The 17,656-nt window shown below is 35.1% G+C and overlaps 1 protein-coding gene across 1 annotated transcript in view; it reads left to right on the plus strand.

The window, feature by feature from the left end:
- Positions 1-7,470, plus strand: part of CHSY3 (chondroitin sulfate synthase 3) — a 269,689-nt gene extending 262,219 nt beyond the window's left edge. The window contains exon 3 of the mRNA XM_079145974.1: positions 5,075-7,470. Within this exon, the coding sequence (XP_079002100.1) occupies positions 5,075-6,637 (1,563 nt within the window). The 3' untranslated portion in view covers positions 6,638-7,470. The remainder of the gene's footprint in view (positions 1-5,074) is intronic.
- Positions 7,471-17,656: the final 10,186 nt, after the last annotated feature.

Below are 17,656 nucleotides of genomic sequence, written 5' to 3' on the forward strand. Positions count from 1 at the left end.
ATAGCAAAGTATCACCTTTATCAAATCATACAGCATTACTCTCTTCACTATCACTAAAGAAGTTGGATAAGTCTACAATTTAGAAGGTCACCTCTGAGCAACGTTTCTTAAATTAACATATTCTTTCATTTTAGGAATATAAAACACACCATAAGAAAATAGTTTCAGATGGCTTAGACCTTTTAATGATGTTATAATTAGTGGTCTATATGTGATCAGAAATTGTTTTGTCTTCTTGAATACAAAGAAAAAAATCCATGAAAAATTACTGAAATTAGAATACTGAAGCAGTATCAGGGACAAATAATAATACTGCATAAATGGAGGTATATTACCCCACCTCAGATTATGGATTTAATTTGATTTAACATTGACCACAGAGTATCATATACAAATTGGCATGCGTTTTCAGAAAAAATATATTGGATGCAACCAAACTACTTCAACTTGAATCAAATCCAAAATCCTTCTCAAAATATCCACAGTTATATTCTTCAAAGTCAAATAATGTTGATGTAAAAATTTGAGTTTGGAAAAAGAACCAGGTAAAACACTGGAGATAAAGGATCTGCCAAGTTATTACTCTATACCCTTCTAGGTCACCTTCTTTAGGAAAACTTCTTTTATAACCTTTCTCTCTCTCTCTCTCTCTCTCTCTCTCTCTCTCTCTCTCTCTCTCTCTGTCCCCTCTCTCTTCTTCCCTCTCTCTCCATCCATATATCCACATACAATTTTGTACATATTTCAGAAGCACATACTTATACATGCATGCATGTGCATGCCTTTAAAGTGTCTTATATTAATGGGAATAGAATAAACAAGTACATGCTAAGTCACAATTCAATGAATTTTCAGGGATGGAATTCACACTTGTAATCATGTAATAAAACAGCACTCGAGAAGCTCCCCACTGCTTGATTTTTTTATCACCATTCACAATAGTCTCAAAAAAAATCTTACAAGAGTTGAAAGATCACTAAAATGAAAACTAATGAAAACTACAGAACACTGTGCAAAGAAATTGAAGGGGATCTTAGAAGATGGAAAGATCTCCCCTGTTCTTGGATAGGCAGCATTAATATTGTCAAAATGGCCATACTGCCCAAAGTGCTATACAGATTTAATGTAATCCCTATTAAAATTCCAATGATTTTCTTCATATAAATAGAAAAAGTAGTCATGAAATTCATACAGAAAGATAAGAGGTCCAGAATAGCCAAAGCAATTCTCAGCAAGAAACTGTTCACATTTGTATATATAAAAAATAATCCATCCATTGTGGAATGCACAGGATGAGTTTTCATTTTTTTTATATAGATATCCATCTGCTCTAGAAGACATTATTTAAAAGATCACATTGTCTTCATTTTCCACTGTGATATTTGTCATAAGTCAAGTGATAAGTCATGTGGAGGTCTATTTATGAACTATGTATTTTGTTCCATTTTCTATTTGTTTATCCTTGAACCAATAACATACTGTCTGAATTTCTGTAACTTTATATCTTAGTGTATCTTCATTAAGATTTTTTTGATAATCCTGGCCATTTTTATTTCTATATATATGTTTAAAATCAACTTTTCAATATCAATAAAACAACTTAAAAACAACACAGCCTTTTGCATTTGGATTGTATTGAACTTATAAATGAAATTGGGGAAGAATAATATCTCACAATAAATTCCAAACAAAATATTTGCAAACATATCCCAGCCATATATAAAAACTGCAACATACCAAATTATGTTGATTTTATTGAAGAGATACAATGGTAGTAGTATAATACTATAAAATTAATCAGTAATGGCTGGAGTTGTAGCTCAGTAGAAGAGTTATTACCTGGCAAGCCCAAGGCCATGAGTTCAAATCCCCAGCGCCACAAAAAAAAAGGGAAAAGAAATTGACAGGAAAATCAATCAATGCAATTCATCTAGTTAAGAGGAAAAAGAAAAAGAAAAGTATGACACATTATGTAATCCTTTCAGTGTATGCATAAAAACCATTCAATCAACTTCAAAATCCATTTATGATTTTTTTTTTAAACAGCAAACTAGAAATAGAAAGAAACTGCTTTAATGTATACAAGAGAAATACAACTTTTTTCTTGACTCTGGGATTTGAACAAGGATTTTGCTATCACCACTTTCTTTAAATTTCTTAATGAATTATAGTTAATAGTAGATTTTATAAATGCATATGACAGTTTTCTCCATTTTAATTCCCAGTACTTCCATTTTCTCCACTCCTCCCTCCCCCTAACTCCCTTCCTCTACTCCTATTTATTTTATTTATTTTTAATTGATGCATTATAGTTTTATATGAAATTGGAATGCATTGTGACATATTCATTCATGCACCTAGTTTAAAATTTGATCAACTTCATTCCCCAGTTCTTCCCCTTTCCTGTCCCTCCTTCCTCCTCCTTGGCTCCCCATCTCTATTATATTGATCTCCCTCTGATTTTCTGGAGATCTCTCTTTTTAAACCTTTTTTCTCTCCCACTTCCATGCATAAGAGAAACAATTGACCCTTGACATTCTAAATCTGGCTTATTGCATGATGTTCTATTTTACCAGCAAATGACATAATTTCATTCTCCTTTTTATCTGAGTAGACCTCTATTGTGTCTATGTACCACATTTTCTTTACCTGAGTTGAGTAAAGCTGCTTCCACAACTTGGCAATTGTGGATTGTGCTGCTATAAACATTAGTAGTCATGTTATCACTATTGGAATGGAACCATCATAGAACCCAGTTTTCCCAATACTTGGTATTTATCCAAAAGAACTGAAATCAGCAGACTATAGCGATACAGCCACATCACCACATTTTTCCTGAAAGCCCTAGACAGTGCGAGATGGAAACTAACTCAGACTTTACTTAGAACCTGGCTTCTGCAGAATGAGAATTAGAATTTAAAAAAAAAAAAAAAAAAAAAAAGATAAGAAATAGAAGCTACTAATCTTGAAATGGGCACAGTCTACTTCTATTAGTTAAACCAGTCACAAAGCCACCCAGATTCAAGAGAACATAACACAGACCCAGACTTTCAATAGAAGTGTCTAAGAATTTATCAACATAATCTGTTGCAAATTCTTATGTTAGAAGCTGTTTTTATTGTTGTTGGTGGTTTCTTTGTTTTTCAATACAACTTGAATTCTACTGTTTGAAGAGAAACTTGAGCTCTAGTTTGATTGAACATAAAATTATGAATCATCCATTTGCTACCTTGGGGTCTTCCTAGATGTCACTCTACAGTTATTCAGGATTAAATATTGCTATATATGTTCTGGCAAGAGTAACTATTTTTCTATTTACAGCCAAATAGAGTGTTGTTTATTTTGCTTTTTTTCCCTCTTGGCCTGATTGCACAAGCTATGCACCTTCTTTGTTTTAAGGAAAATGTGTCTTATTTTACATACCAGATTTTTTTATTTTCTTAATTATCCATTTGTATTAAATATATCTACATGCATGTAGATACACACAGGGACACAAACTTTTAACTGCTATTTTATATTTGTTACTTTCCTAAATTTTCTCATCTTTTCTATGTTTTCTATAATTCTTTTTATGCTTCTTGTAATATGACTATAAATTAATTTTATTTTTTCTCCATTTCTTTCTTTAGCTTCAACAGCTTACATTTATCTTCTTTAAGCTCATTTATTTGAGTTCTTTAATTTTTGAGAGGTTATAATTTTGTTAATTAATTTTTTTGATAAACTTGAACTCCAGATTGAACATAACATCATGAGTCATTAATTTGCTACCTTGGGATTTTCTTAGGCAGCACCCTACAGCACTCTATTTTCATTAATTTATTTTATTTTTAATTATGCAATTGGTCTATAATTTTTACCTGCTGCTGATTTGTACTCTTCAGTTTTCAGTATTTTTTTGTTTATTCATCAGTATATTTGCAACCATTGCTTGTTATAGCTGGTCACCCTCCTCCTCCTCCTCCTCCTCCTCCTCTTCTTGGTACTTGTCTTGAATGAGTATGAAAAGGAAAAGATCACCTGGTGGAGGAGGAAAAGTCAGCTGGCACTTTGAGTACTGATCTTTTAAATTTTTTTTTTTTTTTTTACTTTTGTTTCTGAGTTAGGGAATTTGTTCTAGACTAGTAGAAAACCTTCCTAGCATAAGGATGTCAAGCATGTCTAATCTGGATAACTAACTACTTTAATAGTGTAGATTGGTATAGTTTCTGTTCTATATTATCTAATCACTAAGTTGCTCTGTAAACCTGGTACATCAGAATGCTAAATAAAATTTGAGTCTTATTGGCAAACTGCCTATTGTTGCCATTCCAAGCAATAAGTCATCTGTTTATTCCTCAGGGTGAACTTTTTTTTTTTTTTTTTTTTTTTTTCGGAAAATTCATGCTACCCATTGTGAGTCTTTTCTTCTCAGTGATCTGTTAAAGATTTGTGGATGTATTCAATTTTTGTTTTATTTTATACTTCGTGTTGGCTTTAGAATGAATAGGGAAGCAGAGATTCCCAATTTCAGAATATATAGCTGGAGGTTAGTTTGTTATGTCTGCCTGTGAATTTGACCTGTATGATGTCACTCATATGGAAAATAAAAATGTTGACCTCATAGAAGTAGATAGTAAAATGGTGGTTACTAGGGGTTAAGGAGATGTGGTAAAATAACACAGAATTTCAGTTCGACAATAGAAAGAAAAAAAATTAATAAATCTATTGTACAATCTGGTAGCTATAGTTAATAACAACATATTATATTCTTGAAAAATGCAGAGAGAAGTATCCTCACCACAAAAAATGATAACTATGTGAGATAATGAATATGTTAATTAACTAAATTTACTCATCCCACAATGTCAGTATACTTCAAAACATCATATTGTACATGATAAATAAATGCAACTTTGTCAACTTTAAAAAATAAATCTTTTAATCTATTTTAAATGTGAATTTTACAAACCACTTTATTATGCAATATCATATAAATAAATTTTCTTAGATATTTTAATTTAATATTTTTGTTTAATGCCAGCTTTCTTTTTAAATTAGTCTAATGTTCTGTTTTCCTGTTACTTTTCAGATGCAGCAACTCTTCCACGAAAACTATGAACACAATCGAAAGGGTTATATCCAAGACCTTCACAACAGCAAAATCCATGCAGCCATAACACTTCATCCCAACAAAAGGCCTGCATACCAATACAGGCTGCATAACTACATGCTCAGTCGCAAAATTTCTGAACTTCGTTACCGCACCATCCAGCTCCACCGGGAGAGTGCTCTGATGAGCAAACTCAGTAACAGTGAAGTGAGCAAGGAGGACCAGCAGCTGGGCGTGATGCCTTCTTTCAACCACTTCCAGCCTCGGGAAAGAAATGAAGTGATAGAATGGGAGTTCCTGACGGGGAAGCTCCTTTACTCTGCTGCTGAGAACCAGCCTCCTCGACAGAGCATCAGTAGCATCCTAAGAACAGCATTAGACGACACTGTCCTACAGGTGATGGAGATGATCAACGAGAATGCCAAAAGTCGAGGACGGCTCATTGACTTCAAGGAAATTCAGTATGGATACCGCAGGGTTGATCCCATGCATGGGGTGGAGTATATTTTGGATTTACTACTCTTATACAAAAGGCACAAAGGAAGGAAGCTGACTGTGCCAGTGAGGCGTCACGCCTATCTTCAGCAGTTGTTCAGTAAGCCTTTCTTCAGAGAAACGGAAGAGCTAGACGTCAGCAGTCTTGTGGACAGTATTAACAGTGACACTCAGTCATTCTCCTTTATATCTAATTCTTTAAAGATTCTGTCTTCTCTTCAAGGAGCCAAAGAAATGGGAGGGCATAATGAAAAGAAAATACACATTCTCGTTCCCCTCATTGGAAGGTATGATATTTTCTTGAGATTCATGCAGAACTTTGAAAGTACTTGTCTGATCCCAAACCAGAATGTAAAGCTGGTCATTATCCTTTTCAGTCGGGATTCTGGCCAGGATTCCAACAAGCATATTGAACTGATACAAGAATATCAGAGCAAGTACCCTCAAGCAGAAATGACCCTGATTCCAATGAAGGGAGAGTTTTCCAGAGGTCTTGGTCTTGAAATGGCTTCTTCCCAATTCAACAATGACACTTTGCTGCTATTTTGTGATGTTGACTTGATCTTCAGAGGAGACTTTCTCCAACGATGCAGAGACAATACAATTCAGGGACAACAGGTGTACTATCCCATCATCTTTAGCCAGTATGACCCAAAGGTAACCCACGGGGGAAATCCTCCCACTGATGATGATTTTGTATTCTCAAAAAAGACTGGATTTTGGAGAGACTATGGCTATGGAATCACCTGTATTTACAAAAGTGATCTTCTTGGTGCAGGTGGATTTGATACCTCAATACAAGGCTGGGGACTGGAAGATGTAGATCTCTACAATAAAGTCATTCTATCTGGCTTACGGCCCTTCAGAAGTCAAGAAGTGGGAGTGGTGCATATTTTCCATCCAGTTCATTGTGACCCTAACTTGGACCCTAAGCAGTATAAGATGTGCTTAGGATCCAAGGCAAGTACTTTTGCTTCAACGATGCAACTGGCTGAACTCTGGTTAGAAAAACATTTGGGTGTCAGGTATAATCGAACTCTCTCCTGACAGTCCAGGCAACACATATTGCCTTTTTAAAGGGGAGTTTACCTCATTATTGGTTATTGTTATTTTTATTTTATTATTGTTATTATTATTATTGTTATTATTATAATTTTATTTTGTTATCATGGTCTGAAACTACTCTTGGTTGTCTTCCAAAGGGTGTTTGTGGACCTCAAGCAAGAAGAGTCTGCAGTTCACTGATATTTCAGAGTTCTACTGAAGTCAATATATGTATTACTTTTCTATATTTTTATTTCAGATTGAGTTAAATCATGGCAATCTAATGACTTTTGAAGCTCATTCATCACAAGAGACAGCTTAGAAGAATGTTGTCTTAGGGCTTAAAGATGCAATATTGACTTTTATTTCATTTGTCAACTTCAATGTGATACTTACTGGTGAAAGGTACCACAAAAGTGCTTTATGCTTCCTATGGGGAAGGGACTCTGTAACATAAACTTGAGTTTTGTAATTTATACAAGGACTTAAATATATAGACAATAATTTTCTTCATCTTTAGAATTTTTAAAGTAAATGAACACCTATGATTGTATGTTTATTTTTTAAAAAGGTTTTAAAATTGAGGAGTTTTGTTCCACAAGCAACCGGTACTGGCTACCCTGGTCTTATGACAATTATGAGCTCCTCACAACTGTCTGCTATAAATGCGAATGAACTTTATTTTCTCAAGGAAATATGATTTAATTAAATATTCATGTACATTTTAGAAGCTTTATGAAATAATGTCCTTCATTTGCTGGCAAGAAGATAAAATATGACAGAACCTGTTTATTTATAATAAAACACAGGTATAACAGTATTCTTTTTCAAAAACACTGAAAGAGTTTTGTTGTTTCCTTTTAGTCATGTGTAATGTATCTCTTAATGGTCACATTCACCGAAACATGCTTGATGCAAAGGCTAAAGAGTTAACAGGGAATTGTGAGATGTTGTCTGTATTATCCTTTGAAACCTTTGTAAGTGATAAACCTGAGCAGTTTCCTTATTCAGTAATCTAGAATCTCAGAGAAGCATTTCCCCCTCAATCTTGGGTCAGGCATGGGATCCAGGTGACCCCAGATCACTACCCCAGAAACTACTCTTAATATGATCTGGGAGATATCTCGAAGATATAACAATCATTGGGAAAAGTATGAATATAAAATTAATTTTACAATTCTAAAAGACACATAGAAAAATAGCCTGCCTAATTTCATATGTCATTCTTTCTTCGAACGGAATTAATGGTGTCCAGTTTGTAGAAAATATAATTGTGTTCAAGAAATGTAAGAGAAAATGAATATCCATGAAAGAAGATCTCATGAAGGTATATTTAAAAAATTTCAACTATACATTTGCATGTTTCCAAAGTCCAACAAAATTTTTAAATGGTTGTGCTTAACAGCCTCTCTCTCCATCCATCCAGATGTTCCCCCTACTACATGTTTTGAGTGTATGCATTTGTGTGCATGTCTTTCCAGAGTTTCTAAAGCAGAGAAAATACATATTTTTTCACCCTTTGTGCACAAAAGATAGCACTTTTTCTTTTTCCACCTAATGAGAAAATAATTTGCATCAAAGTTAATGTGAAAGTGATTATGGTTAATTGTTGCTACTATTTGGAACAGAGGGCAACAAGGCTACAGAACATTTGTCTTTAGTGATGGGTTCCTTACATGCTAACAGCCTCTTTTAGTGAGGATATTTTCAGGGTTTCAAAAAATAGCACTGCGTAATGTTGAGGAAAGCATGATGGCAGTCTCCTTGACTATAACATATAATCTTAATGTCAAATTCATTAAAAATAAATTAGTGGCATTTTTGGTTGTTAAAATGCTCATCTTGACAAGGCCAACAATTCAGAATTGATCTTTGCTCCAGTATTGTCTTGGGCCTTCACAATTCATCCTTAAATAGCTTATTTTTCTACATTACATGACTCTTCTCTTTGGAAGGTTTTATTTTCCTAAACAGTACATATATTAACATTCAGTAACAATCAACATCTGGGAAGATCTAATAGCAAATAATAATTTTTCTGTTAATGAAGAAAAAAATCAGAGTTTGCTTTTTTCTTTAAACAAATGAAAGAATTTTACTGAAGAATTCATGTAAAGGTCTAGATTAAAACATTGCCAGTCCTAGAGAGTCATGAAGCAGCTGCCAAAGGATGAAGTAGCTGTGCTAGTATATTGAGGGAGATATACTGAAGAAACAAGGGAAGGCAGAAATCTCATTTGAACTTAATTTCACATTTGCACACTGTACTGAGGAGTTACTATAGGTGTGTTTAAAAATCTGTATAAGTTTGCATTTAAACTTTCTATAATTTTTTTCAGGCAATGTGATATTCCCTGACTGAAAATACAAGGCGATGATGTTAGTAAAATTTAAAGTTCTTCTATCTGGGTAATATTTATTCCCTAAATGCCCTTAAGTTTGAAGGGCAACACACTGTGACTATAACTCGAAGCACTATATATGCAGGCACACTAAACTATATGTCATTAGCATTACTTTATTTGGATAGCTATGAATGACCTGTTTAAACATCATCCCAATAACAATTTCAATGACCTTCAAAGGCATCTTATTGATCTTGTCTATTCAACATCACACTTCACTTGAATTTTCCTTGTAACTTTAATCTTCACCACAGCTCTCAGAATATTGATATTATACTGTACATGCAACAAAAAAGGAATGGAGGCCCTTAGGTCATTAAGGAATTTTTCCTGAATTCACAGTTGGCATGCCGTAGAGTTAAGGTTTAAACTAATGACTGTATGGATGGGAAGCACCTTCTGCACACTACTCATGACTTCTCTGCTGATTGTGGGGCTGTAGAAAATAATGGGACAGAAAATGTCTAACTGACACTACAGGCATGTTTGGTCCATCATTGAATTTCTGCCAAATGTTCATTTTGAATAGAGCTAAGGCTGCTGATGTTAACTCAGATAGACCTTCCTTGGGGTTTAATCTCAGTTTTCTACCACTTTGCTAGATCCTTCCTGTAGCACTGTGCTTGAGAAGAGAAGGAATTTTCTACCTGCTCACTCATCACTTCAGCCTGGAAAAATATGCTAAAAATTTCTGATGCCAGCAGTAGTCATTTTACATTTCTCATCCAGCTAAGTACAGAGCTGTCCACACTGATGAATACCACCACATAACTGCTTGGCTCTTTATGTGACTTTACCCACACAGACAACATAAGCAAGTTTGCTGATACTGAAATATATCGGTACTTAAGAGTTGAGCCCATTATTCCAAGTTTGTATACAGGACTGAAATACCCAAAGGTGTATGAACTCATAAACCATCAAAGGGAATAGATGCTCACTGGAAAGAATAATTATAAATGTTAGCACAAGAAGACTGGAAGCCATCTCTAGATAACAGCCCTGTGGCTGAGCCAAACTGGTTTCAGTTTTAGATCAGCCCTGAGCATTCTCTTCTTACAGAACTAGGATCCAAAAGATGGGGTTCCCTTCTGACAGTTTGAATTGCTCAAATAAGAGGCTGTCGTGTTGAACCCACAGCAGGGAGTAACCACCTTGTCCTGGAGAGAAGATTCTAATCCTACAGCTAGAGAGTTTTTGTCCCTGTTGTTTTCTTCTCTCCCACCCCAACAGAAATGCCTCTGTGGATGTAAAATATACCAAGACAAGTCTCAAGTAGCCTACAACACATATGTAGCTCTGTTTGCCTTGAGGACATTTATATAGAGAAATGGAGCCTCCCACACATTTTATATGATGTGGCCAGGCTACTTGTTTCCCTGCTATCTCTTGCTTTCTGTCACTGCACCTGTTGTCCTGCAAATCATAGGAACCTAGTGTCCCTTGCCCTAATGATATCTCTAAGAGATATGAAAGTAATCTGGAGATTCGTTCACCTTATCTCCATTTGAACTTAATTATTGAAGGTGAATAGTCTATAATATGGCTCTTATGGGGTAAATGGAAACCATGATGTCCAAAGGGAATATTTTTGTCAGTCCTTAGTGCTGCTGACTTGCTTGCCTTCCTCTTTCTCACTTATTAGCATCCTGATCATCTTCAAACATACAGTAGAATTTTCTAGCTGTACTGAAAGCAGAGAAGTCTCCTAGACCTTCAATTTTCAAACAGTGGCAATAGTAGAGCCAAAGTAGAGTCTGTGAATATGCCAGTGTGGTCCTGCCTCTGTCTGCCCCACACCCTTGTTCAGGTGCCAGCCAGGCTGCTAAATTTATGGTGACAGATGGTAAGGATGATGTGAGACACCAGCAATGATTCATGCCCCCAGGTGGTGATACAGTCAGCATCTGCATCAAGCAGCAATCCACCTGGCACTGGCACAGAGCTGCCAGGACATTCTCGTGTCAACTTCAATTTGACATCCAATTGTCCATTTCCCTCTTCCTTTCTGACCTCAGAAACACCAAGTTCTGAGTCTCGGATTCTGATCCATAACAGTATTTTGTTTTAATCGAATTCAACCTATATATTATGCTCGTAAGTTGGCATAAAAATTGAGATTATTGAGTTTGTTTAACCATTACATAGGGTTATTTCACTTTTTCTTTACCTTTACCATCCAACCCTAGTTATTATAGGATCAATTCTGGAGGACTTGGGAAAAGTCTAACTAGGGTGATAATTTAGAATGATGAAATTTTAAGTAAAAGGTCCTCTTATGAAAAGAAAGACTTCTAACAGAAAAAAGAAAAATTCACAACAATGATGCTATAACACTTATTCTTATCTGTAAAGTTAACCAATTGACAAACGTTTATTGAGATCTTATCTGTGAACAATACCTCCTATTGCTGTTGGGCCTCCTTCTAAGGGGTGTTCTCCACCTCCTTAGTTCTTCCTAGACTCCTATCCTAGAAACTCCCTCCAAAACCCCATTTTCTTCTTTTATCCAAGTTAAGAGAAGATATCTATAGATATTAAACACACTCTGTCTGTGGGGCAGACAGAGGCAGGACCACACTGGCATATTCACAGATTCTACTCTGGTTCTACTGTTGCCACTGTTTGAAAATTGAAGGTCTAGGAGAATTCTGCTTTCAGTAGAGTTATAGATAGGCATTTAATATCTATAGATGTTTCACATACAGGAATGTGAATCTGTCTCAATTGTTATGCTTTGATGTTTGCATCAAAAAGTTGAACTTGAATTACTGGATATTAGCTCAGGGCCAAAATTTCATATATAAATGCAAATTAACACTCCAACCTTAAGTTTTGCCACCATCTCCAATAAACTTCAATGTCTAATCTATTAAACATTATTACCACAATCATCCTCAAATTTATTTCTTTTTCTCTTCCATGCCCATGATATGGGCACCCAGCATCTGTTTCTTAAAGGAAACACTTCAGTTGGAGATAAATAAAATGTTAAAAACATAGTAATGTAAAAATGCATTATTCTTTTTATTTGTCTCCTAGTTTCATAACATTCTAACATGTTGATGACTTTTTCCCTTTTCATATCTTCCTTCCTTTTCTGTGCCACTGAGTTCCTCCCTGTCTTCCACATGCAGGAACTACTTGATGGAAGCTACATACACTTTAGAATACATGTGTCCAGTCTTGGTTTGAGAAGGTACTGTTGTATAATTCATAAACTTGAGTGATGAGGGTAAAATAAAAATTTTAACCCTTTCTCCACTAGCAACCTTGGTCTATGTAAAGTGCGTTGGAATTTATTTTCCATCCTTGTTAGTTGGCTGGAATCCCAGAGGATTTTACATTGATTGCCTCTTCAGTATTTAGACCAGAAGCTGAAGACAAAGATGTTTGGAACTCCGATTCCCCTCCTGGTACTTCCCGTTTCTTAGTCTGTTCAACTTTAAATTCAGATTTTACTGGAGTAAGCATTGCATCAAAATACTTACTGAATTAATTATTTATTCATTAAAAGGAAGAGAGTTCATGAATAAATCTCACATTGTGTATCTTTTTAGAAACTCTTTTGCTTTTGAAAACAAATTCATATTAAAAGATCAGTTTATACCTATATAATATTTATATGTAATATTTATATATATAATGTTTTTCTGGTAAGTCATTGTTATTATATTGGACTTAATAATATCAAGAAATTATGTTTCATGTAGTTATCACTATGCCCTCCCAATATCAATAATGCTTATATTTTCATATTCTATATGAGACAAATATTTCTTTTAATAAGCTCAAGAGCTCAGATAGGGCATGTCCTAAAAAGAGAAGAAAACTATTGTTGCTCATAATCAGTCTTTTCTCTTAATACCTGCTCCTTATCCAATGTGCAGTTAATTTAAAGAAAGTTCTCTGTGTCTGTAAACACTTCTCCTATTTGTCCTTTCATCTAAAAATGACTTTAAGAGCTGGGAATATAGTTCATTGGTAGAGCACTTGCCTAGCATGCTTAAGGCCCTGGGTTTGGTTCCTAGCACTGCAAAAAATAATTACTTCAATAAAAATGGGGGAAAGCAAAATTGTGAATTTATGTTATTTGACTTACTATAATAACAGCTATTGTTCATTAAGTACTTACTCAGTTTGCACCATTGCTTCCGAAACATCTCTCCTGAGCTTCATCTAATTGAAAATAGGTATCATTAGCTCCATTTCTCAGATGAGCAAAATGAATCAGAATCTTGAGATTCAGTTTGTTCTCCAAAATGAAAATGTCTGTGTTTCAGCTGGGACTCAATTCAGTTCAGATGGATTTCATCCACCTGTTATAGATAATCCAGAGCACATCTTTCCCTAATGCACACTAAGTCAGGCTGGATGGAGTGTGTATCTACCTTCCTACCTTGAAAGATTCCCCAGGGTACCCTTTGAGCAGGATTGAGATGCATTTATACAGGTAACATGTCAATTATGGCAGAATATTTCTGGGAGAAAGATTTTCTTCCTTCCTCCATTCCCTGCCATCCTCCTTCCTTCCTTATTTCTTTCAGTAATGCCTTATACAGTAATGCCTTATTAGAAACGATGTGCCAGGATACCAGCTCATTTTGTTTAAGCCATGACCACCATACCAGCAATCTACAGAAAATGACTGAATTATTCATGATGCCACAGTGCATGATTTGTTCACATCAGAACATCCTAAAAGAGGGAATTAGTATATTATGCAAAAGAGACTCACACTGGGACAAAATCCTATAAGAAAGACCAGAATTCCATAGAATTCATATCATTTGGAATAAAATCATGTTTATGTTTTTGAAATGCATAATTCACTGAACTTCTTAAATAATTATAAATAAGTATATCAAACTTATTACTTTGCATTTTTCTGCATGATCCATTATTTACACTCTAATAATTCCTAGGTATTTTTTAAACTTATTCTTTTATTATTATTAGTTCATGAAATAATTTTTCACTCTGAATCATATGGAGAAATACCAAGTCATTTTTGAAACAACAAATATTCTTGGATAATTCATAAGAACACATTTTGATAAAATAAAATCAAGTTCTGTTGTAAATTGGTTGCTGCATTATTTCTCTGAGTAGTCTCTACTCAGAAAAGACCATTAGCTTTAAATTCCTTTAAAAAAATTGTTAACTATATGGAAATCAAAAGTTTTTCAGAAGAATTTTCCAGGGAGGGAATTAGTCTCTTCCCTCCTGCTTCTTCTGTGCTATTATATCTTTTTCTGTGTTCTCTTTATTCCTTGATGCTTTTCATATTGGTTCCTCTTTCTTTAGGAGGGACTGTGTTCCTAAACTGGAACTTTAACCTGTAGATCTTTTATTTCTATTATCCTGAGGGACCATCTCCATGTCTCAGGGCAGAACAGCTGAGTTCATTTCTCATTCACTGTGATTTCTTCAGAATCTTTAAAAACTGAAGGCAATAATAGTATTATTTCCTGTGGATATTCAATAAAATGATCTTAAACATTAACAATGTTTTAGAAAAAAGCTCGTGTCAAATTAGATCAATAGGGGCACTGTACCAGCTTCCTTTTGCTTTCCACATGGAGCCAAATGCAGTTTAAATTTTAAGGTATTTTTAAAAACTGAAAATTTCCCTAGAAATAACTGGATTTAGCCTCTTTCATAATATTGTCTAGGAATATTTTGTCTCCATTCAAGAAGCTACACTGACTTTTGATGACTAGCTGTTAGTAATGTTACGTATCTCCAGAAATATGTAGGGTTTGTATCATGTATAATTTCATTCTTAAGTCTCTTCTTACAATGTCTAAAGTTTTTCAATGTAACTACAGTGTAAGCTCAACTCTTTACCCTGGCATGTAAAACCTTCTCCTGTGATCTGCCCTGACTGGTCTCTGTCCTCTCCCCTCAGTTTCACACTGGTATGTTCCAGTCCTATTACTCTATCCTCTGCCTGGCCTTTTAAGCACACTAAACTTGCTCCTACCTTTGGGTTTCCTGAGCTTGGAAAATTTGTGCTTAAGGTATTCTTATGGTTGGATCCTGTATGTTATTTGGGTCTCACCACAAATATCATCTCATCAGATGTTCTTTTGGTGGCCCAATCTTTACCTTTTCCTGACACCTCCCCCTTTGTTATTTTCTTTCACCTTTATGTTGACTCACATCAAGTAATTGTTATCACTTTCATGTAGGATCTCATATACCTCTATCAAGGGTATTTAATTTATATTAGGCCTCGTGTATTCTTTGCTATATATATATATAAAATATGTATATATATAAGCATATATATATATATACATATATATGTATATATATATACACACACATACACACACATATAGCTACTTGGCTCCTTCCTCTCTAAAATAATATGTTCCATAAGAACAGGAACACTTACAATGCATTTTGTTCAGTTCTGCACCCTCAGGTTCTAGAAGAGCCTGGCTAAACTTAGGGACATTATGCCAAGTGTATGAACTTGATTAGAGAGGGCATCTCAGGCCCAGTTTATTTTTCTTCCTATTTTTGTCTTCTCTACTCCCTATCTTCTTCAATACTTCTTCTCTTTACTCATCATTTCTATTTAATTTAGTCTTGTGAATTTGGAGATTAATCATGGTGTCATTCATCATTTTACCTCCACCCCTTTATTCCTGACTCATGCTATAAGCTGAATATTTGTGAAATACTAAGAAGCATAGGAAAAAGGAACTCTTTTCATACATAATATTAATAACACACACACACACGTACACACAAACACAAACACACCTCAGTGTCCTTTATGGTATCAACAAGGATACTATTCTTATTTTCTTCTCTAGTCAAAGCAATAGTAGGCACAGATTCCTTTTAAAACTGTATAAAAATAAACAGTGTCTCTGGGTGTCCTTGTACTGTCCCCTAACCCATACTCTCAACTCTCTCCTGTGTTTGAAGTTTCAGGACGTGATTTAGGAGATTCTGCCTTTTTGTGGAGTCTGGACAGCACTGGGTCGATCTGTGACTCTTGCAGGCTCAAGTCTCCAACTTGTCAAGTAGTCTAGAGCACATTTTGAGATGAATTGATCTGTATTATAAAATCTTACTGCATACAGAATTCCAATTAGTTCCTTAATACAAAGATAACAGTTTCTAATTAATTCATAAGGACACATTGGTTTGCTTCATGTTATTATTTTTCTATATCCAAAGCCTGCTTGGAAGCCAAACATAGGAAAAAGGATGGTCCAACAGCACAGGTTTAGAGCTAACACAAATGGATGTCTTTAAACCATACTGCCATCAAGGTGTGTGGGCCTGATACAAGAACCTTTGCCAAGCAGGAAACTAGATTACTTTTTACCAAGGGTAAGGAGCTCCCTGGAAAGGACAATGTAGGCCATTCACCCAATATTTCTATTTCATTCACTAGTGTCGTTTGGATAATGGAACTAGTGTGAATTTATCATTATTTTCTGAGGGTAAAATATTCTTGCTTGTTTCACTTATAGCATTTATTAAATTATATTTTGTAAAATATCAACTAGGGCAAATTATGAAAGCCTACACTCTCACAAGTATGTGTTAGTGACTAATGGTCCCTCTAAAAGGTCAAAAGAGGGTGATGATCAAAGGTCTGCAATGTCTTGCTCTCATGCAAGCTATACAATTTTTAAGTCAACTATTTGAAGTATGAAATCATTTGTACTTTGCAACTAAAATAAGCATGAAGGCTGTATCTTTTAGGTCATCAGTTGAAAAAGTGACTAGTCACAGCTGATAACAAATGGCTAGTTACTATGTATAATCCATCACCTATGTATATATACATAAAAGAGAACTGAGTCATATAAAAATCACATAGTTTGAAGTATGACCTTAACTCTCACCTTTGCTAGCTCCAGGCCCACTCTGTCTCCTCCACTATGGTGTGCAATTACCAATCGGTCCATATGACTTCAGTCTACGAGTCTGCCAAAGGACAATAGAGTGCGTCCTCTTTTGGCTCCTGCTTTGGCCTCCAGACGGACCCATATTCCTCTATCATGACCACATGCCCTCTTGTTGGATCTACCAAATACCATTGAACTACAAGTTAGTTTTATATTAGTTTCACCATGAATCACCTCTCTAATGAGACTTGGGGATGGCTATCTAGTCCCAAATCCCACACACAAGGACTCTGTTACTGTTACTTACTCTGTTGAAGTTTATTGAGATCTAGCTAATAGAAGGCATTGCCAGAATTGCAGATGTAAACTTGGCAAAACTGCACATCACCCCCAACAATTTCACCCATTTCAAAGAAGTGACAAATGGTTTCCTAAATTTAGCCCTTATTCCCAAAGAGTTTGGTTGTTAGCTAAAATTTGACGTAATTTTATTTTTATTTTTATTTTTTTTTATTGTAAACAAATGGGATACATGTTGTTTCTCTGTTTGTACATGGCGTAAAGGCATACCATTTGTGTAATCATAAATTTACATAGAGCAATGTTGTTTGATTCATTCTGTTATTTTTTCCCCTTCCCCCCACCCCTCCCACCCCTCTTTACCCTCTATACAGTAGTTCCTTCCTCCATACTTGCCCCCCTCCCTAACCCTAACTCTAACCCTTCCCTCCCCCCCA

This window comes from Sciurus vulgaris, assembly GCF_902686455.1.
Source record: "Sciurus vulgaris genome assembly, chromosome: 6".
Classification (NCBI taxonomy): domain Eukaryota; kingdom Metazoa; phylum Chordata; class Mammalia; order Rodentia; family Sciuridae; genus Sciurus; species Sciurus vulgaris.